At 32.2% G+C, this 23,627-nt stretch overlaps 1 protein-coding gene across 1 annotated transcript; it reads right to left on the bottom strand.

Annotated features, from left to right (window-relative positions):
- Nucleotides 1–14,555: 14,555 nt before the first annotated feature.
- Nucleotides 14,556–23,056, bottom strand: LOC128180655 (uncharacterized). Its single transcript, XM_052848792.1, has 5 exons — nucleotides 22,711–23,056; nucleotides 18,746–18,988; nucleotides 15,739–16,101; nucleotides 15,175–15,522; nucleotides 14,556–14,704 (listed from the first exon to the last, which is right to left on the bottom strand). Exons 1-5 carry the CDS (start codon nucleotides 23,054–23,056, stop codon nucleotides 14,556–14,558), a joined length of 1,449 nt encoding a protein of 482 aa, XP_052704752.1.
- Between the last annotated feature and the right edge of the window lie 571 nt (nucleotides 23,057–23,627).

Raw genomic sequence — 23,627 nt, 5'->3', positions numbered from 1 at the left:
ATACAAAATTCTTTTTCAAATAACTAAATCAATTCGAAGACTTTACTCATTCAGCAATGTAAACTTTATCAACATACAAAGCGTAATGAGTTTCAACTTCCCTCTGGGATATTACAACTTGACTGGTAAATCTAGTAATTTTTTCTATAAAAATCTCATTGAAAAAAAAGTTTTGTAAGCCATCTTTTCAATTAATACTGCGTAAAGAATTTGAAATATACGATGAGAAGAGTTGGAACAATATTTATGAATGCAAGATTAAAGATATAAAAGATAAACATGTAGCTGAATTCAGTTACAAGCTTTTAAATAATATATTATGTAATAATGTATATGCGCGGGGGTGTTAAGGAAGCATATGGAATTTGAGTTGCATGTAATTCCGTGAAATCACAAATCTTAGTTATTATGTACATATTCAAATATCTAAGCAACGAAACGTAGATCAAAAACAAACAAAAAATACTGAGGACAATTTTTTTCCAAAAATTAGTTTGTGTTACGTAGATTTACACATTGATGACGTCATGACTAAAAGTTGAATGTCGTGTAAATTTGATCGGAAAGCATTGTAAACATATTCAAAATATAACTAATCTAAGAACTCTAATAAAGTACTGTGGTGTGATTTATTGAGAATGGAACATAAGAATACTGGGGAAGATGTTAGTTTTATCAATCATTCGCTAAAAGGTATGTAAATTTGCTTTTATTTCTCGGCTAGGCTTTCCTCTGTCGTTGTTTACGGTGTAAAAATCCGACTAGAACAACACTACCCCGAATATATTGAACTTGAAATTTTATACGTATCGTTAGTTTAATCAATGCTTAAATTGAAAAGTGCTGCTAGAATCCCATGTTGTGTGTTGTTTTGATGCAATTTGCCGTTTTCCGTGCAATCTATATAAAAGTTGGGAAGGTTTTACTAGAACCGAATAAATAACTTTTTAATAAGGACAAACATAGGATTCTAGCAGCGGTTTTGATTAAACTGAGATGCTTTGCTTGCACTTGGTATGCTTATTTTATTTTGGAAACCGCGGGGTAGTGTTGTTCTATCTCATTTTATGTTAAGGAATATACGTAAGCTATTTATAGTTGTCACGTGATAATGTACCAATGTGGCAGTAATGTACTACCCGATTTTATTGCACTGACATCTATTTTAAAGGATAATACTAAGTTTTTGATCTTATTCATAATAATTATTTAATATCACGATTTGGAATATAACAGTCAAAATAAGACGCTAAATTGCCCATATGCTTCCTTAACACCCCCGCGTGTGAGTAAATGGAAAAAAGATATATCAAATCAATGTGTACACTGTAAACAAATAGAAAATATAAAACATTTGCTTTTTGAATGTAACAATGCTAAAAACATATGGAATACTGTTAGTAGTTTATTGTCATTCAAAATACAATGGAAACATATTGTTGTTGGTTTCTTCTATGAAAAAAGCGATAAAACTAAATCTCTAAACTTACTTATCACTTATGTAGCTTATAGAATTTATAAACAAAAAATGCTTTGTAGATTGGATTCTATGAATGAAACTGAATGTATCATATATAATCATGTTAAAAAATCCACTTGTTTTTATGCCTCAGTTTTACGTTTTTTAAATGCAAATGCTGAGTGCAAGTTTTTTGAAAATCTGTCAAAGATGATGTGATATGTCTTATTATCATAGTGTAAAATATTCTATTATCCTAAAACTACTGAGAAGAGACCTGTCTTCCAGTAGAGCTGTCATAAAAGGGAGGATATGGACTGTAAAGCAAGGTAGAACCTCCTTATTAGGACAGCAAACTCTTTTTGTCCATGATTTTTATATCATAATTATATAGACAACTACAGTGATAATGTTGTCTACCGGGTTAGGCAAGATACTACTTGTACATTTATTTAAATCTCTATACATTGAATCTATGAATCTATACAACTCTAAATACTCTTTAAAGTATTTTTTCATAAGCAATATTTAATTAGATGACAAAAATAATAATCATAGTATCTTATGTAAGACAATGTGCTGTCTTGTAGATAGCTTATTAGAATTCTGTACTTGAAGTTATTGTATACTTTGTTTGTTCTTGCAAATACATTATCAAAAAAAAAGAAAAAAAAAAAAAAAAAAGAAATTAATATAAATGTATATCTAAAGCTTATTTTAGATATTTATATTGTACTAACATGGAATTTATTTATTTTTACTTTTAATCATTGTACAAATGTAATGATTATCGTGTATAGTAAATAAATCAATATATAAATGATAGATAGATGTATTGTTAAAAATGCGACACACATCCGGATAACATGACAGAACTGTATAATTTTTCTTGTTCAGTTATTGATCATTAAAAACTATCCACAGACAAAAAAAAAAAAAAAAAAAAAAAGAAAAGTTCAAACACTATGCACATGCATGTTTATTATTTACTATTATGTGTTACATAGGCGTCAGAACCGGGGGGGGGGGGGGGCTCGCCCCCCCCCCCTTTTTTTTTTGCAAAGTTAAACCTAACCACAAGGCACATAGCATCGAGAATGGCTCAGCCCCGACATTTCCGAATTGAAATGAAAATAAGGAAATATTAAAAGAAGTGATATTGAAAGTCCCCCCTCCCATTACGGATTAGGAATTTTATGATTTTGGTAATATTAAGTTTTTGGTAGGTGTATAAGATTTTTTTTTTTGGAGTAATAGGTATAGTACGCTTACCCCAAATAGTCATGTGATGTCAGACCCAAACTTCATTTCAAGAAGATTCGGTTCTTGAGCCTCTTTCGTTTAACTCACGTACTGGTGTACATGTACATTAACAATAATTTGGTTGACTTTACTTAATTTATACGACCATACATAGTCAAGCTTTTACCTTGTGCCACCACATGATTCTCATATGTTACTGAATTGCCCCAAATGTGAATGTTTTGATTGATGTGGATGTCAATGACAGTAGGAGGTTTAGCTCGTCGTGCGGGTTGGTAGGGGTAAACCATCTATATTTATTTATTATTCTTTCATTTTTTTTTAAATACTGAATCTGATTGGTTAAGACGAAGTTAATAATCCGTTCTATTACCCTCAGCAACTTACTTGGCAACGGGTAACATATAACGAATTGTTACATGCGCGTAAATTAAGCGCGTAAGGTTCGCCGTAAAATTCAAGTCATTCCTATCAAAAATATTTTTTTTTTAAATCAAGACATTCAGTATAATAAAATGAATAGTGCCTGTTTGGGAGAGTAACAGTTGAAATTGAAACGCCTAAAACCCACTGTCAACCTCCGCTTCGCGTGGCTTGACAATGGTTATTGAGGGGTGTCAATTTCAACTGTTACCCTCCCAAACAGGCTCTATTTATATAGTGTTGTATGTTCTATCTGATAAAGTTGACTCATAAATGTTATGCAATAACAATTGTCTTACAACAACTATAAGCACTAGGATTATTGTGATATAACGTAATTTATTAAGTGAACTTAATTACCCCCCCCCCCAACTATTTTATGAACAATATCACTCTGGAAATAGATATTATGTATAATTATAGTATTTTTTTATTCTGTTCAATACTTTTAGAAAAACATGCACATGATTCCACGGTTTGTTCCCGTTTTGCACACATTTGAAAATTATGTATCGAAAAAATGTGTGCGAAACGGGAATTTGATCAGGTGAGATAATTGCTTAAATGCTATAGTCTATATCACAGTTCCCGTGAGGGCAATCGACAATAAAATAAATAAAACATCTACTCGCAATTGATATTTACATTTATTTTATGTTACAATATAAAATGCATAAAAGCACATTTACATAACAAGTAACATTCATGCTCTTGAATTTAATTTCAAACATAAATTGGTCATAAATAATTTCATTATTTTTATTTAAACAAAAAAGATTATTGCAAAAATGTTGGATATGTAATGCATTTGTTTAACTTGCTGTCTATAAGAAGTACATGTTAAAAGTTTGAAGAGAAAATATATCTTAATATTCAATAATTGCTTTTGCTAACATAAATGGAGGAAATGTGTCTAGTGAAAACGCTGCAAAATATTTTTCATTTATGCTTTGGCGTGAATAATCGAAGAAAATAAACAAATTGTATGATGATATGATAAATAGGCAATTTTATATGCTTCAAAAGCTGTTATATATTTTCACAAAACCTATCAAATGTGGACCTAGGTCATGCATGTTCAACCTTCTGCAGATTAAAGTATATCGAATCAATATTAAAATTATTATTTTTGCTTCATGTATTTAGCCACTGATTTGAAAAACCAGAAAGTGACCCGCAATATATACTTAAGCGGTGACATCATAAGAACTTATAATTATCGACTCAATATCAGAATAATCATTTTTGTCGGATTTGTGCTTCATGTATTTAGCTTAGTACTAATCTGAAAAATTATAAAGTGACCCGCAATATATACTAAAGCGGTGATGTCATAACAACTACTGTCAAAGTTGCTACTTCAAAGATTGAAATATTATCTGTCTCCTTTCACAATATTCCTTCTGTTGATATCAATCAACCAATTATAAACATGCGTTTTACATATTTTGCAACCAAATTGTAAAAAGAGACACGGAGTACCCCATCATCTTCACAACATCTTATCTTTGTAAAGATGGGCAGTGAGTGGAAATTTAAGATCTTTATTTTATCAAATGAAAAAAAAAATGGTGATATTTATTAGTTTTTAGACATAAACCACAACAAAATGTCTATATTCTTCTTGTTTCATCATAAAGGCGCTGATAAAACACAGGTAAAAATCCAGGTAAAATCTTTGACCGAAAGCAGACTATAATTGCTATCACAACACAAATCACACCTATTGTTCTTAAATCAACAGTTAGCTGGTTGTGGTGACAGTCATTGAAGCCATTGTCCAAGTTTAAGTATTTATAACGGCACATTGTCAAAACATCAAATGCGTATTATGGTTTCCATTTGAAAGTGCCGAACACACAGAGAGAGAGAGAGAGAGAGAGAGAGAGAGAGAGAGAGAGAGAGAGAGAGAGAGAGAGAGAGAGAGAGAGAGATTTTACAATCAATTTAAAGTTATTAATTTTGATAAACTCTTGATGCTAATCAAAAGAACACGTACAGGTGTTTATTTGTTAGTTTGATAAAACCAAGATATTGTGATATACATGTAACTTTCAACGTATGGGCCAACTATCACTTATCTAAACAAGCAAGTTATTTCCATAGCCCAATTTTAAATGAACGGATATATTATTCGATCATATGTGTGTTATAAAAGCAATGCTCATTTTAATAGTCTAATTCGAATTCATAGAACGCCATAGCTCTAGAAACTGAGACTGGGCAAATGTACGTAAAACAAGGGCCTTTCAAATTAGATTTGCTATTCTTTTATGGGCTAGTATTTTATTTCCGTTTTGGTACACTCGAATAAATAAATCTTTAGCTAGCAACAAAATCTGACAAAAAAGACACTGAAGATTATCTGTTAGTGTCTATTTTCAACCTAAAATAAGAATTTAGACCCATGAAGGAATGGAAATAAATATATGTTAATGAGATAAATATATCTCATATAGGTAATACCCCCCCCCCCTCCCCCCACTCAGAATCAAATGGTCGTCATCTTAGTTATATACACCGTTTAATAACAGGATTGTACGTTCTAACTCTTTATCATAAATCATTTATATAATCAGACAAAATTGGAGAGGGAGGATTCCTGAAACTTACATGTATACTCGGGATCTTTTGTCAACAGCTTAAAAATTGTATTTACTTGAAACTATTTTAGTGAAACTACTTTTGAGATAATTTGTGAATTAGCTAGGAAGAAGACATTAACCTAAAAAGACGGAGCCCACAAAAAGACCGTTAACATTAATACAAAAAGACCGTTAACATTAATTTGAAAACATATTGGAGCTAGTAGAACAATTTTAACAAGATCTTGGAATTTTAGTAGGACGTAGCTATCTATGCTTTGCATCATAACAAGTTAATCAAAGTACTGAGAGTACTGAAAGACGGTACTTGAAAGTTTGAATTTGTAATTGTCCTGGATTTCCTCGAATATGCTTCCAAAATTTATGAGTTTGAATTAGTTTTTACAGTCTATGTTAATTCGGATTTTATGCAATTGTCTGATACTTTGTCTAAATTTTACTCAATCCCGGCCTTCATAATTGTAGAAAATTGACACAACGGCATATTATGTAAGATAAGACCCCAAGGAAAATTTTTAGAAATTACTATTAATGGGAAAATCAAACAACTATATCAAATAATTTTAATCATTAGATTTATTCAATTTTATGGTTCAAGGGAAAAGTTGGACGGTATCCGTAAAAAAAGTTTTATGAAAACCCCGAAAACTCTAAAACTGCTGAATCAACAAACAAAGTGAATATTCGTACACCGATAACAAACACAGACACCTGACGTTAGAAAGATTTTTATTACAATAAGATTCCAAGAACTTTGACAATAAAAAGATGTGTCACGATCGCCATTTTGATTTTTAAGACCGACACAATGTTCTTCATTAGCGATTCATGCAAAATTAATACGTAAAAATAAATCCGATTGCCACTTACTACTTTTGTGTGTAAACTCGTGCATCGCCTACACGAATTACGATACAACCGTTCCTTTCATAAAAAATCATACTCCGAAAATCCGAGACATAAATAACAGAGATTGTCAACTCCGCCATTAGCGTGTAAATGTTACGGGACCAACCTAGCTTACTTTGAGAACTACAAGTGCAACAACAATCTTGTATAATTCATTAAATTTGAACCTGATAGTGAACATGAACATGAACCTGTAAATATTTTAAGCATGTTTTATTTATAAGATATTTACAAAAACTCTTTATTTAGTTTTTAAATTACTTTTTTAAAACTTCTTGACTTTTCACAAGGTAATGGTAATGCATTACTTTACTCATGTAATTGTAATGTAATGCATTACTTCAAGATAATTAAGTAATGGTAATGATAATTTAATGCCCTAATTCATGAAGTAATTGAAATGTAATGCATTATTTTACAATGTAATTCACCCCAAGCCTGATTCCAACTAAGCCGGAAAACATGAACATTAACATTTTACTTGGTTCTTCAATCGATAAGATTGTATATATCATATGATGTATAAGTCTTCCAAAATGTATAATCTATTATAGATTTTGCTTTCAATGCATTGTTTAAAATTTGAATTCAGTTTAATCAACTAAAGAGACAACGAACGAGAAGGCAAATTCAGACTTGTTTATATTTCTTTGTACAAAATTCCTTTAGAGACGAACAGCAGTCATACCGCAAGTAGACTGGAAGCCAATGAAACACCTATTTAATTTGTAAAACATCTGTGTATAACCTGTCCCGATATTAACTTCCGCTTGCACATGAAGTTTGGTAGTATTAAGGTGAAAGGTTGTTAAAATAAAATTCACAACTTTTCAGAAATGGCACATTGCGTTTGGGAAATTTAATTTCGATTCCCCCATCAACCTCTTCTATTGATTAAACTTAATCGTCAGCGGCGCTGTGCACTCAGTTACGTAACTCATTCCATATTTGAACCCGAGCAAGAATATTTTTATCAATAAAACTATTTGTTTATTTTCTAAATAGAATTTTGTTTTATACAAAGAGGACTTAAAAAGATTAAATGCGTGTTTTTATAATACATATTTACTGAAATACATTCTGCACTATTTTCTTACGCGTAGACTCAATGCATGTGTTCTACGCGTGCCTTCCGGTTTGAGACTTCAGCTGACAGTAAACCAATAGACGGGGTCACGTGACCCCGTCTAAAAATGACGCGGTTTCAAACCAATTTATGCATCGATTGCGTAGTTTTAGCTCAAGGGCCAGAACAATATTGTTAATTTCTAAGAACCATGGCTGAGTGGCCAGCAATGAAATAGTCAGGCCTACGTCACAGTGCTACCCAAAGTCCAAGCTCTCGTTAAAATGGTTCCAACATCAGAGAAAACGGCATGCACTTTTTTTGGATGTTGTCGGTCCTAGAACACACCAAGCGGTGCAGAAAATTGAATACCGCATTAGATTTGATTTAACGATCACTCAGTATTTTCCATTTGTACATGTCAAATTGGTTATGTTAAGTTTGAATATTTCATTTAATTTTACAATAATAAATTTATACACTCAATACATTTGATGACGTTTAAATTTATGCTCATGGCGCATGAATAGGCTATATGTGTATTCACAAGAAATATTGAACGTTGCAGATTTCCAATTCAATCGAATGGGGAAAAATACACTCAATGTAAATATTACGTCGTGTAAAGAGTCTTCCAATATTTGCAAACACAACAGAATTGTCATACCCGCTTACATGCAGGTATCTCCTGCAATACACGACAGTCCTTTAGTTTGTGTCCGCTGGCTGACAACGCACTAAACACGTTATAAACACATATATAACAGACGCGGTAGAAACATCAAGGGAGTACCATAACTTACTTTTTTAAAAATAAATTCAAGTTACTTTTACATGTACATTTTGAAAAACGTACGCGCCGACCACCCCCCCCCCCCCCCCTTCGGGAAACAAAAAGGACCCCCCGGTAACATATACACAGTCATGTATTAAGGATGACGTTTACTCAGAATGAAAAAAAAATCCACTGATGATAATGAAAAACCAACTATTGTTTGTTATAGACCTTACATGGTAGTGTTATTCTTCACTTTCAAAAAAGTAGGTCAATAACCTACTTTTTGAGTTAATGGCCATTGAATATTTTTTGAAAATTTAAGAAAAATCCATAAACATTTTACACTATGATTGAGATTTTCTTAATTGTGAAAATAATACAAATTGCTTAACTCTTTAACAAATGAAATACAGTTTATGAATGGTAGTGACATTAAATAGATACAAAGCATTAAGTTTTCATTCACAATTTTTACAGATATTCTAGTCCGAATTTCCTCTATCAGTTTTAAAATTACCACCCATTTTTGATTCAATATAACAAAAAACTGAATGATGATAATGCTAAAACATTATTAGTATTAAACTAAGTATATTGACCTTTCTCTGCTGGTATGGAATTTTTATGAGGTCAATGATCGAAATTTTGAGATATGGTGTCTTTTATCGTTTTTAAGCATTTTTCAATATTTTTGTAATTCGTGCCATACAATTATTTTATTGAATAAGTGAAGTAAAACCTACAGAAAATATGCAAAATTATAAAGACTAAAATTTAAAATCTTAACTTATTATACTAGAGTACTGCCAAAAATGATTTAGCGGAAAACAAAATCTGCAAAATTTAGTCCGAATTTCCTCTGTTTGGCTAAAAGTCTATTTTTGTTTGAACCTAATTCAAAAATATAGTAGAAATATCGAATGTTATGTCAATAATAATTCATTTCATAAATACTTTTTGTGTTTAGAACAAATTTTACTCATGGCATTGAACTTTATAAGAATCTGAATTTGAGAACTCAAACCCTGAGTAAACAACACCCTTAAGTTTCTTTTTGTCAAAGAACTATATATGATAATACTATTGTTCAAGCAATCGCTCAATGTCTTCAGTAAAACAAAATTGTTTGAAAACAAGCCTTTTTACGCTAAAATGCAAATATAGTTGGAAATTTTTTTATTTGCTAATGAATCAAAACGAAAATTATGAAAATATTTCAAATGTATATCTGACAGAGGAAGCAAAGATTAACACACTGTGAATTAATAATGTTCATTTTATAGGGCCATGAAAGACCCATATCACATATAGTCCTATAATTTTTTTAAACATTAACCTTGAAGACCGCAAAATTAAATTACTATACACTAATGGGCGGATAACTCGAAGATTGACTGCACAAAAGTACAATGGTATAAGAACCCCTCAGTGTGCAGTGAACCTGTAGAAGGTCTAGGGATAATCCTTGGCAGAGGGGAGATCTGTATTGGAAAATGTCACATCCAAATGAATTTTTGTTTCATTCTAATAATGGATTTTTTTTCAAAATTTCTCATAATTTTTACTTTTAAAATGTTCATTGATATTGAAAATGTACATTTTTTTTAGGTCTTAATTTCTTTTGTAAAAATAAATATCCGTTTAACTTGAATGTTGTTTCAAAAAAGTGTTTCTGCATGCTTTACAAAATAAATCTACGACTGTTAATGTATGAAATAATAGAACATTTATTTCTTTAATAAATGAAAATGTTGAAATGACTTTTTTTTTTTTTTTACAAAATACATAACAGTCAAACACAATCACAAGTACATGTACTATATACATTTACATGAACATTCCACAAGTTAAAATACATAAAACATAATGCAATATGGGAAACAATGAGCGTTCATCAGATATTGTGCCGTATGGTCCCTTGGTAGAATAACAAAAAATAAATATTGTTAAGTATTCGAATTTTACACTTATTTTTGCATACACGTAATCTTTGACATTGTACCTTCATGAAATACTTTTTTTTACCCAGAATAAGAAAATCCTACGCAAGATATAAAACTAAACATTTGGTAGGGGTACACTGTTAACTTCCAATTCCCTTTTAATATTTTCGTTCTGCCCCCCCCCTCTCCACCCCCATTTTGTAAAGCGATCAAAATATATGAGAGCATATAGGTACATTTTTTTCCTCAACTACTTACTAGTTATTGTATTTTTTTAACAAAATATAATAGTTATAGTATTTTATTTAAAAAGTTCTACATGTATAGATGTGAAGAAGAAAATTGTACCCCAATGCGCTCCTCAAATTAAAAACATTCAAAAATTTAATTTTTCTTCTCCATTATAATAAAATGACTGTTATTTACCTAGTGTAAACTCGTGTGACTTTTATAACTACACTCACACTTGATTGATGAATACACTGGAATGAAAAATGTTGTCACGTGCCATGTAAAAGAGCTATGAAAATAGATGTTACAGTATTAACTGGCACATCACTCTAATTTACTATGATAATATACAGAATATCATTCTTTTATTTTGTTTGTACAAGTATGTAACATACTCTAATTCATATACCAGGCTTTCTAATGATCAACCAAAAGGACTTTGTACGGTTTTATGCATTTTTTGCCCCCAAAATTAAAGTTTTATAAAGCGCTTAAAAATAAGGGTGAAGATAGTCAGAATCTTATTAAAAATAAGGGTGCAAAAGTTATGACCACAGTGACGTCATAATGTAGAAATGACGTCAGGAATATTGGCAATGCCTAATTTTGATAAATTGATGTTTTGAAGCAAAATATGGGTGTTTTCCGATGGTTTTTCTACTGGGAAACATTGAGCGCAGGCTTGCTCAAGTACCATTTTTAGTATAATGTGTATAATTATCTGAAGAAAAAACATATGTAAAATCTTACTTGAGCAGACCTGCGCTCTATACTTCCGAATGCAAAATTTAAAGCAAAAATAAGAATATTTTCATCCGTTTGCAAATTTGCGGGAATAAGGTCATAAAGTTGACGTCATAGATAAATAGCCAATGAGCAATGGTGGTAAAAATCAAGATTAAAGTGATAGGCGTCCACTGTACAATGATTTATGAAGATTTTATTTTTATACGACACTATCTAAAAATTGGTTAAAATTGGGGGCAGATATTAGACCATACCGCACATAGTCCTTTCAGCGTCAATCGTAGAATTATAAGCAAGATACAGAGCTCACAGTTCTGCAAGGTTTAAGTCATATTTTGTTCACATTAGTTTATTACATTCAGCTTAGGATTTTTAACTTGGTATTTCAGCATTTAAAATGGAAAAAAAAGAATTGCCTGAGATTTTCAATTCTTTTATTCACTCAAGACCAGTTCACTGGTATTTGAGGATCAAAATCAGTATATATACAAATGTACACAAACACAGTCAAGGATCACATGTACAGTAGGAGTAATAATGACGCAAAAAGGTTAAGTTTACAATACAAAAGGTTGTTAAAGTTGGTTTCTGGAAGAACAAACTTTGACAATTTTCTCAATAAATATTGACAAGTTTTTTAGATTTTTAATCTTTAGTTTTTAAGATCTGTGTACAAACATAGAATTGTGAGCAAATCTCTGTATCTTGCTTATAATTTGAAGCTTAACACTCAAATATGGTTAGTAAATAAAAATTGTAAACAATTTAACACAAGAAACATGCACTATAACAAATAAAAAACACAATTTATTTTTTCGAAATGAATTATGTACATGTATATACCTACATATTTCCGTCAGCGATATTAAACTCTATTTAAATTGAATAAACTCGAGAAAATGCCGAGCATCTCAACAAAATCTATTGTATTAATCTACAATTACGCAAAAGATCATATCGAATTACCGAGAGAATGAATTGTATTTTAGGACTTTTTTAATACATCAGATTTTGCTTAATTTGCGCAGGTAAACAGTTAACTGTTTGATTTATCGGAGTCTCTATTTGATTTGATTTGTAAAAATCACGAAATACAGACGATAGTTCCCAGGTTATAAAGCATAAATAATGAAAACGAAACGAAAATCAGAACATGCTAACACCACCGTCAGATGTGAAAACTGTCAACGCATTGAAATATTCAACCTCAATTTACTTCACAAAATCGGCACCAATGTATTTTGAATGTTTAAAAGATTCCCTTCGTACGAGAATTGTTGCACAACAAACAAATCCATCATTGTCAGATCGACCCGTTTATCGTATAATGTCATTGCTGCTTTAAACAAAGAACCTAGTTTTAGACGAGTCTTGGTAAAATTGGTAAGCAAACCCGGGCCGTGGAAAAATAAAAGCCGGGGCAGATCGGCAATCGTTAATTCCAAATACGCATTATTTTGCAGCAATATTTACAGCGAATACAAATATACTGCTCCGTCAAATATCCTGAAATTTTAATGAGATTGGCAGATTAATAACTATCAATCTTTTGTTTTGCCCAGGCCCAGTCTTGCCTACCCATTTTATCAAGACTCATGGATGCCGAACCCAAAGCTATACACTGATTGAAACACGCCTTTCCTTTATTATTATTTTCGTAATAACTCAGATTTGAAACAGAATTAGCCCATAATATTTGCAATTTATATTTTTCCTCTCCATTAGGTTTATTTCTGCTAACTTACATTGAATTGGACTCAGTAGTTCTTGAGAAGAAGATTTTAAAAATGCACACGCTTTTTCTACAGTTTCGAGGTTTTCTCCGCTTAGAATTAAGATAAGTCTTTCATTTCTGCAATGTTTATTTACCTTCCCATAAGGATGCTTTGTGCTAAATTTGTTTGAAATTGGCGAAGCGGTTTTAGAGAAGAAGTTCAAAATGTGAAAAAGTTTACAGACGGACAGACGGACGACGGACAAAATGTGATCAGAATAGCTCACTTGAGCTTTCAGCTCAGGTGAGCTAAAAACAAAGCAATTGTAGTTTGAACGATCTAATATACATGTAGTTGTAAACAATTACGATTTCAAAACTACATCACTTATTCATGAAAATACAGTCCATGCAGACACAAAATACAAAGTAATTCACAAAATCTCTCTAAATGAACTATGACTTCATATACACTGCGTCCCGTTCCTGAATACGGGAAATCAACATTTGTCCAAACATAATTTAAACAAACGCAAAGCTTTATGAATTGTGGTGCCAGCATGAAATAGATATGATGTGATGCATTTTGGAGTTGTACGTGATTTTAAGTATTGGATGGCGTTTACTTATTCTTTGTTATTGTCTGTTTTAAATAACGGTGTTTCTGCTAACATTTGTCTCTTTGACATATAGTATTATGCTATAATGACTACATGTACTTTATATCGCAAATATTTTTGCAATGCTGACAACATATCGTCAACTTTAGAACAAAAGCACAGAAAGTGTCGCAAAAATGTCAATTCGAAAATACACGTATTTTGCTAGACTATACTTTAAACTTTCAAGAGACTTGGACACGATTGTACATCAAAATTTCTTTTTCTTTTTTTATGTATAAAATGGTTTACTTGCTCATTTTGAATGATTGACCAACAATTGAATGTTAAAAGTTAAGTTATAAGAGAGATACAGAGGAAAGAAATAATTGTTAGGTAAACAAAGCTCGAGTCTTATATTTGTTTACAAATAATGTAAAGTATGGAATTACCATTTTTTCACCAAATGACTCGTGGCAAACAAGGTAAACAGATCCAATGTGTTCATGGATAATATAATAATTTTACCAATAAAACACATATGTAAACCATAACAAAGCTCAAGCTTTGTTATAAAACAAAGATTTTCAAACTCAATGTCTTGCTTATAACACAATATTTGGCTTTTAAATTTTGATAAAGCATTAAAAGTACCCATATTAACCATTATAAACATTAATATTTGAAAAATAAAATTTGAGCTCAAATCGTGTCCAAGTCCCTTTAAAAGATTAAAAATTGGAATTAATATGATAGGACCGTCTTTAGTTTTTACTGTTACAAATTCAATTACAACTTCCAGATAGTATGCACTTGCTCATTCACAACTTCCGATCTTCTCATCAAAACACGTGGTCTCTGTTGGACACTCGTATATGTTGATTTTGTCTGTACACGTTATGAATAGTCTACAAGTGTAAGGGTGAACCAGTTTCATGTTCTTCTCTTTCCCATCGCAATAGTTTGCTGAAAAAAAGAACACATTTTTTTTTTCGTGAAAATTAAGAAGAAGTTAGTACATCAATAGGTAAGATTCATAAGATCAATATCATCTTTCTAAATATCTTGAATAGTTACTGATTAATATACATGTATATAATTTGAAATATTTCGAGCAGTTCTTGTTTAAAAATTGGGACACACATTTGGTTTTTTTTTAATTTAATGAAATCATTTTTTATTCAACTATTATTATTATCTAGATTTATTTTTGAATTTTAAAAGTTCCCCAATAGCATTTTTGACAAATCAAAAAAATTAATAAAATGATTCACAAAAAATGTTTAAAGCTTCTAAAATTATTTATTTGCTTTCAAATATTTTGAGGTTCTTAGTTTATAATTCTGAGAGCCAAATTCAAATGGGGTCTGCAAAGTCACAAAATACACTTGTAGATTTAAAGTAAACTTATGACAAGTCTTTAAGATCAAACATACCAGGAACAACTAAGATTTCTTGGATTACAGATTCCACTTTGTATTTTTGAGCCTCTTCTAGATACTGAGGAAAGAAGTGAGGCTGAATCTTTATCTTTGTTCTGTTCAACTCCAATGTTGGTTCCAGGTTAATGATGCTGGCAGCCTCGTTGTCGCAATCTTTAGAATTGTCGGTGCTCTTGGCCTCCGTCCAGGGGTTTTCCCGATCGGATCCGGGAGGAATTATGTACCAACTCAGTTCTCCGTAGCTTTCTGGAAATCCGCTACTCCAGCGGCCTTTAATTGATATGGGCCTGTTCTCGATGATTGCGAATGGAATTTCTAAGATCGGTTTACTCTTAGGGTATCCTGCAATGTTGATTAAAAAAGTGTTATAGCCCACCAGTGAGTTCTTTCGTTTGTTTGTTTGTCCGTCGATTATACAATATATCAGCTACAATTTTATTCTGGATGTGTTTTTAAAGTCAAGTTGCTTTAGTTGAAGTAATACTACAAATGATTTTAAGGACAAAAGAATGGAAGGCAGAATCGGACTGATATATTAGAAATAGCTGTATGATTTACGTTTTACGGTCAGTGTGTTGGTCACTTTGTAAATCGTCGGTCCGTCTACCCAACACTCGTAACTCCCCATATCCTGGCACTCAATCTCACTGAAGTGGATCAGCACTTCGATGTCATCGTACTTGGCTGACGGGCTCCGGGTCTGCTTGATGGTTACTTCTGACGTTATGCGACTGTCGTTGGTATTAAGACGGGTTTCGTTGTTACTTAACAGCATAAAATGAAATGGTTTGTCTAATTCCGGAATGTCTTTGGTCCCGTTCATAGTTATACTGTCCCACATCTGCATACGGTTAACCTTGCAGCGCATTTTTGCTACTTGCCCTATCTCATACGTGTAATCCGGAAACACCACAGGTTCTACTCAAAAACGGAAGAATAAAGCTCGATTACAAATTGTATGTAATGCATTAAGGATAACTCAGGAAAAAAAAAAGAAATTCACACTGATGATCATGAAAATCAATATGTTGTGTCTCAAAGACCTTTCATTGTAGTGTTATTTTTCATGTTCAATGACCTTCTTTTTTGAGTTAATAACCTTTGAAAATTTAATTGAAATTTTCAGAAAAATCTTATTAAGATTTGGATTTTCTACATTGTCAAAATAATACAAATTACTAAACTCTTTTAAAAATGAAATACAGTTTATGAATGGCACTGGCACTAAAAAAAGATATCAATCATTAAGTTTAATTGACATTATTTATGAATATTCCAGTCCGAATTTTCTCTATTAGTTTTTAAATCCCTACCTATTTTTTATTCAATTTAACAGAAAACTGAACGATGATACATCTAATTCTTAAATATTTATAGTATTGAACTTACTATATTGTCCTTATTCTGCTGGCATAGAATTTACTAGTATACGATGTCAATGATCATAAATTAAGATATTGTGTGGTTCATTGTTTTAAAGCATTTTGCGATACTCGGTAGTATGTGCCAAACGTTTCATCTAGATAATGAAAAAGTGAGATAAAACCAACAGAAAATATGCAAAATTATGTTGACTAACAAATAAAACCTTAACTTTTTATAGTATAGTACTGCCAAAAAATAAATGAAAAATAAAATCTGAAAAGTTTAGTCCGAATTTCCTCTGTTTTGTTAAAAGCCAAATTTGTTTACTATACATTTCAAACACCGAATGGTATGTGAAAACATTTCCTCATGACATTGAACTTTATAACAATCCGAATTTGAGAACTCAGACTGTGAGTAATCAACGTCCTTAATACATTATATTTATCGATGGTATATGCTAGAATACAGTTTAATTATAGTACAATTTTATAACAAAATTTTGTTTTAAACTTTTTTTTCTGACAATAAAAAAAAAGGAAAAATTATCAATAATAATAATAATAGTCTGTGGATAATTAATGAAACAAATCCAGGAGTTTTAATAACCTACGACAATGAAGACAAATATTCTTGTCTAAACTTAGTTATGAACGCTTATTGCGAAAAAAGATTAAAAAAATTTTTTTCAAAGAAGGTCGCCACAATTCTGTGTGCTATAATTGGTTTTGTGTTTCTTAAGAAAAGGGTAAAAGATGCACGAGCAACAATATATGTATATGTTCAGAATGGATATGAAATAAGGTTCCGGTTAGTTTTAGTAGAACAAAAGGTACTCATCTATAACAAAGTGATGGTGAGTACTGTACATTTACATGTATCTCATTCATGTAAGTTTGATATTTGATATACATGGTAGGTGCAAACAAGAACAACTCTCTCTCTCTCTCTCTCTCTCTCTCTCTCTCTCTCTTAAAGTATTATATGCATCAGCAATTTAAATCTGCAGTTTATTTCATTAAATGATATGATTAAAATCATATCCAACATGCATTTTGAAATATAAATCGCTAATGATATGTAAAATAGGATTACTTTAAATATAATTTGAACATAATCTGATTAGTGTCATTACATTTCTTGAAACGTTCACAGAAAACCAACGAAGACGTAAGCAGCATGGGAATGATGACGCAGCGACATGCAGCAGACGATTTTTCTTTAGGTCTGGTTGTTCAAATTAAGATTTCTTTTCTATGATGCCTAACCTAAAGAAAAATTGATGACAGCACTGTTAATTAGTGTATTAGTAATTAAGAAAATCATGCAGCAACAAATATCTTTTTAGGTAGGTAAGCTGATCAACAATTTGTTCATATAATTATACTCAAAGTGGCGCGTTAAATTAACTAAATCAGAACTAGCATCATTAAACGGTAAAATCACCTGAACTTTGTTTAATTATTGATTTAATTTAACTTCAAATAAAGTTTTGATTTATTAAAATGGTCTTTGTCCAAAGGTAGATAATGCTAGGAAATGGTCGTTTCATTGAATTTGTAATCAAAAATATAATCAATCAATAAAAAATGTTTGCATCCCCCCTTACTTGATAAGAAACAGTAATACCTCTTCATATTTAGTCTTCCGTCATATTAATATATCAAACTTAATTCTGTTTAGTTGGTGATTAAATCTCCCTTTAAGTTTAATATAATAATCATGTTACAAAATATCTATTTCTTAAATTATCAGCTAGCTGGAAATTTTACAAAAAACAATTTTTTTTATTTATTAATCATTTTTTCCTCTACCAACAGACAGTACAAATGATAGTGATATTTCCGTTTATGATGGCTGAAAGACATGCACTTTTACCCATGCTTGATGAAATCGATATTAATTGCCGATTATCTATACAAAATTGATCCATACACCAAAAAATAAACCTGTAAATTCCTTATATTACTCAAAGACTTAATTCCGCGATCCTGCTGTTTTGTATCAAATCGCGAAGATATAAAATCGCTAACGCGAAACATTTATCATATTTCTTATACATGTAGTTCTCAACTCCAAGAGAGTAATAGCGAGGTTTTAGAATCTGCGAATAGTGCTTCTCGCGATTTTAAGCAGATGTAAATTCCTCGCGATTAATCTGGAATTTACAGTATAATAAATTCTTCGAATGCCATCTTACTTGGAGGTGGTTCCGTAGCCTCGGTCACTGTGGTAGCATTAGGCAACAATCCAGGACCCTTCTCACCCACCGCAGACGGAAGTAATGTTGAACTGGGAACCGAAAATGTCTCGGGATCGGACACATCCAATTTTACGTCATTTCCGGTGTCGTCTCCTCCTGTTTCCTTTGGCGACATTTTGGTAATATTTGGTCCAATATTTGAAAAATCATCTAATGAAATATTGTCCTTGTTGTCTTCGACTGCAAAATGAATGATGATTCTTTGTTATAAATGAATATTGCGTTTCATTTGTAATTGATACTGTATAGTCAAATTTTCATTACTAAGCAGCATAAATAATACCAGTCATGAAATCAGCCAAACGATGTTCGACGGAAATTTATTTTTAAACGAGATAAAAGTATTAAAAATAGTTTGATACGTTAAATCAGAACATGTGCGTATTATTTCAATCTGTTCTGATGTTTACTCGCCATCACATCAGCATGATGGTTTACTCGCCATCAAATCAGCATGATGGTTTACTCGCCATCACATCAGCATGATGGTTTACTGTAAACCAACTTTTATTCCCGACGACTTTATTTCGCGATTTACCGGAGATAAACTGGTTCAGGGTGACCATTTTTCGCAACCTCACTTTATCTACACTCGTTTTGATAAAACACCCATACGCCTACGACTAGCTCGCGAAAAGATTCGCGAAGAGGTTCTCGTGAATCTTGCTAATACTTCTCGCACGCGAATAAAAGTTGGTTAACAATATTTTGCATACACAGGGCAAAATGTATGTGAAATCGACTATTTCAAGATTATGTTCTTAGGTGCCAGGCTGTAATATAAAGTGCAACTATAATATAACATTCTTTGATTCATTTTTTAAATTTTCCTCAAGTTTGACGGACAGAGTTTAAAACAATCACAAAAATTATTGGTTAGAATTACCAAAAAATTTGTAAACGTAAGAACTTTGCACTATATGTTTCACCACGTTCGTAAATGAAATTCTCAAGTTCAGTTTTAGCGCACCTGAGCCACAACTCGTCGTTGTCGTCGTTGTTGTAAACTTTTCACATTTTCATCTTCTTCTCAAGAACCACTGGGAAGATTTCAACCAAAGACACAAAGCACCACTAGGTGAAGTGGATTCAAAGGACTATCTGCGGTATGGTCTAATATCTGCCCCCAATTTTAACCAATTTTTAAATAGTGTCGTACAAAAATAAAATCTTCAGAAATGATTGTACAGTAGACGCCTATCACTTCAATCTTGATTTTAACCACATTGCTCATTGGCTATTTATCTATGACGTCAACTTAATGACCTTATTCCCGCAAATTTGCAAACGGATTAAAATATTCTTATTTTTGCTTTATATTTTGCATTTGGAAGTATAGAGCGCAGGTCTGCTCAAGTAAGATTTTACATATGTTTTTTCTTCAGATAAATATACACATTATACTAAAAGATGGTACTTGAGCAAGCCTGCACTCGTTGTTTCCCAGTCGAAAACTCATCGGAAAACACCCATATTTTGCCTCAAAACATCAATTTATCAAAATTGGGCAATCTTCATTTCTACACTATGATGTCACTGTGGTGAGAACCTTTTGCACCCTTATTTTTAATATGAATCTAACTATCTTCACCCTTATTTTTAAAGCACTTTATAAAACCTCAATTTTGGGGGCAAAAATGCATAAAACCGCACATAGTCCTTTGTTCAAATGAAGGGCCAAGCTCTCTTTAGAGGGGAGATAATTGAGAATTATTAAAAATTTGTTAGTATTTTTCAAAAATCTTCTTCTCAAAAACTAGGAACATAGGAATAAAGAAAATCTTTAGAAAATTTCTTCTCAAAAACTATGAAGCTATAAAAGTTCAAATAAAAATGGAAGCATTCTAAAATGGGGTAGATTCAAATTTGTTCAAATCAAGGTCCCCAGGGGTAGGGTGGGGCCACAATTGGGGATCAAGTTTTACATTGGAATATATAGAGAAAATCTTTAAAAATCTTCTCAAAAACTATTAGGCCAGAAAAGCTCAAATTAAAATGGGAGCATCCGCAGGTAGTGTAGATTCAAGTTTGTTCAAATCATAGTCCCTTGTGGTATGGTGGGGCCACAATGGGGGAATATTTTTTTTATAGGAAAATACATATATAGAGAAAATCTTTAAAAATCTTCTTCTCAAAAACTATAAGGCCAGGAAAGCTCAAATTAAAGTGGAAGCATCCTCAGGTAGCGAAGATTCAAATTTGTTCAAATCATGGTCCCCGGGGGTAGGGTGGGGCCACAATTGGGGGATCAAATTTTACATAGGAATATATAGAGAAAATCTTTAAAAATCTTCTTCTCAAAACCTATTATGCCAGAAAAGCTCAAATTAAAATGGAAGCATCCTCAGGTAGTTTAGATTCAAGTTTGTTCAAATCATACTTCCTGGGGGTAGGGTGGGGCCACAATTGGGGTTCAAGTTTTACATAGGAATATATAGAGAAAATCTTTAAAAATCTTCTTCTCAAAAACTATTAGGCCAGAAAAGCTCAAATTTGAGTGGGAGCATCCTTAGATAGTGTAAATTCAAGTGCGTTTAAATCAGGGTCCCCGGGGGTAGGGTGGGGCCACAATTGGGGGATAAATTTTCATACAGGAATATATAGAGAAAATCTTAAAAAAAATCTTTTAAAAGCTATTTGGCCGAGAAAGCTCAAATTGGCATGTAACCATCCGATAATGTAGATTCAAGTTTATAGAGAGAAAATCTTTAAAAATCTTCTTCTCAAAACTATTAGGCCAGTAAAGCCAAAATTTGAGTGGAAGCATCCCCAGATCGTATAGATTCAAGTTTGTTTAAATTATAGTTCAGGGGTAGGGCGGGATCGTGATGGCGGTTTGAAATTTTACATAGGAATATATAGAGAAAATCTTTAAAAATATTCTGGGAAAGTTTTCGGTCCAAAACTCAGTACTTAGTGTGAAAGCACAGGTTATGCAGATTTAAGTTTGATGAAACCATGATTTTCTATAGAAAGGTGAGGCCACGAAATGGGGGGGGGGGGGGGAGGGGTAAATAGGAATAGAGAAAAATCTTCTTACAGGTACAACAACAAAAAAGGCTTGGTATTTACCAAAAAAAAGAGGTGGATAAAAAATGGCAGATTTTCAATTTTTTTTAACAAGATCTACTCGACTTAGTTGTCAAGATATTTTGATACTGTAATGCTAATTTGATCAGAATTAAGGTAATTGTTACTCGGGTGAGCGATGTGGCCCCTGGGCCTCTTGTTCATGATGACAAAGAATCTCAAATACCACTGAAGAAGATCTTAAGAATTGCGGGGTTTTTTTAACTTTTCAAAAATTTGCTAAATTCCTTTCAAGTAGCAAGGTAATTGCCCCCATTTTTCCTGCTTATTGGTCCTTACTCAATATACTTTATATAGGGTTATTTTCGCCCTGTTTAATTTTTCTACACTTACAAACAGTTCATCCCGTCTTGAATTCGCCCAAAAGCAGTTGTGTAGAAATTCAGCATTTGTATTATTTTTTTTTATAAAATCTATAGATTTCTAGCGAGCTAAACTTTTTTTGTACAGATCATGAATATAGCACTTTTGAACGTAGATATTGACGTAGAAATACAAGGTTTTGTACGGAAAAAACTATGTGAAATATGATGATGGCGATGTAGGAAATTTGGTAATTTAAAACTTGCATAAATGTAACATCCCTGAAGAGGGCCGGATAGCTAAGGCATTTTAAGCTTTAAGACAAAGCTAAAATATGTGGAGTTTTTCTTTACAAAATATATGAAGTATATGAAAAATTACATATCTTTAGGTTAATGTAGAACCCAGCCTCCTTAAATGTTATTTTGAAGACATTTTTTTTTAATTAAATTGCAGATTTATCAACGAACTTCTTAGGCACGCGTTGGAATTAAAAAAAATATAAAGACCTGTTATAAACACGTAGTGGATGATCAATGCGGTGGCGGCTGCAGCGGCTCCGATCAAGAGGATTCCAAAGAGCACCACCCCGATGGTCTGTCTACTGCGGCGCTTCTGTTCCTCTGCGGTCAGCGCATTGGTGTTTGAGGTGGTTGACTGGGCGCCAATCGTCGCGTAAGGGGATGGGGAGTTCCATGGGATTGTTTTCACGGTGTCGTACAGATGGTCACCGAAACTGGGGTTCCCATTTTCTTGTTTAAGGAGTTGTAGTGGGATATAGTTGGTTTCGTTGCTAAGCATTGGTGGATCAGTCAGTGGCGAATTTTTGTTGCTGATCACCCCGTCTCTATCCATCTGTAACAATAAATGACGTCATCTTGAAAACGTCTCTGTAAAGTGGTTATTTACTAGTTCTCATAATTTCAATATTGGTAAAATTTTACGTCAACATTGCTATTTCAGGCAAACCCGGCAAAGCAGAGGCCAGTAAATCTTGTTAACGTAAAAGTTGCTTCAAACTATTGACATATTCTCACACAAGAAAAAGCGTTAGCAATTTGTACGTTATTCTGTACATGCACTTCACAATTAGGTGTATAGAAGGGTGTTTTCCTTGTGTAACCCATGGAAGAATTAATGGCAATAAAAGATATATAGTGGTGGATTAAGTATCATAGACGGAATTATGATGGTATAATGGTACATGTAATAGATTTCGTGGCATCGGAGGTGGCATAATGGTTATAAGAATGGCACATGTTTAATGATGGTAGATATATTGGTGATGTAATTGTTACATGAACGTGAAGAAAGTAGAGATTTGGGATGCAGATTTTATGATGCTGGTGTGATTGCTTGGTAATGATGTCGTCAAGTTAATAATGTATTAAGAGGGAATAATAGTGAAAAGAGTGCTTGGTGACAG

Source organism: Crassostrea angulata, chromosome 4, assembly GCF_025612915.1.
Source record: "Crassostrea angulata isolate pt1a10 chromosome 4, ASM2561291v2, whole genome shotgun sequence".
Taxonomy (NCBI): Eukaryota; Metazoa; Mollusca; class Bivalvia; order Ostreida; family Ostreidae; genus Magallana; species Magallana angulata.
The sequence above is the reverse complement of the archived record's forward strand: the minus strand, read 5'-3'. Positions and strand labels throughout refer to the sequence as shown.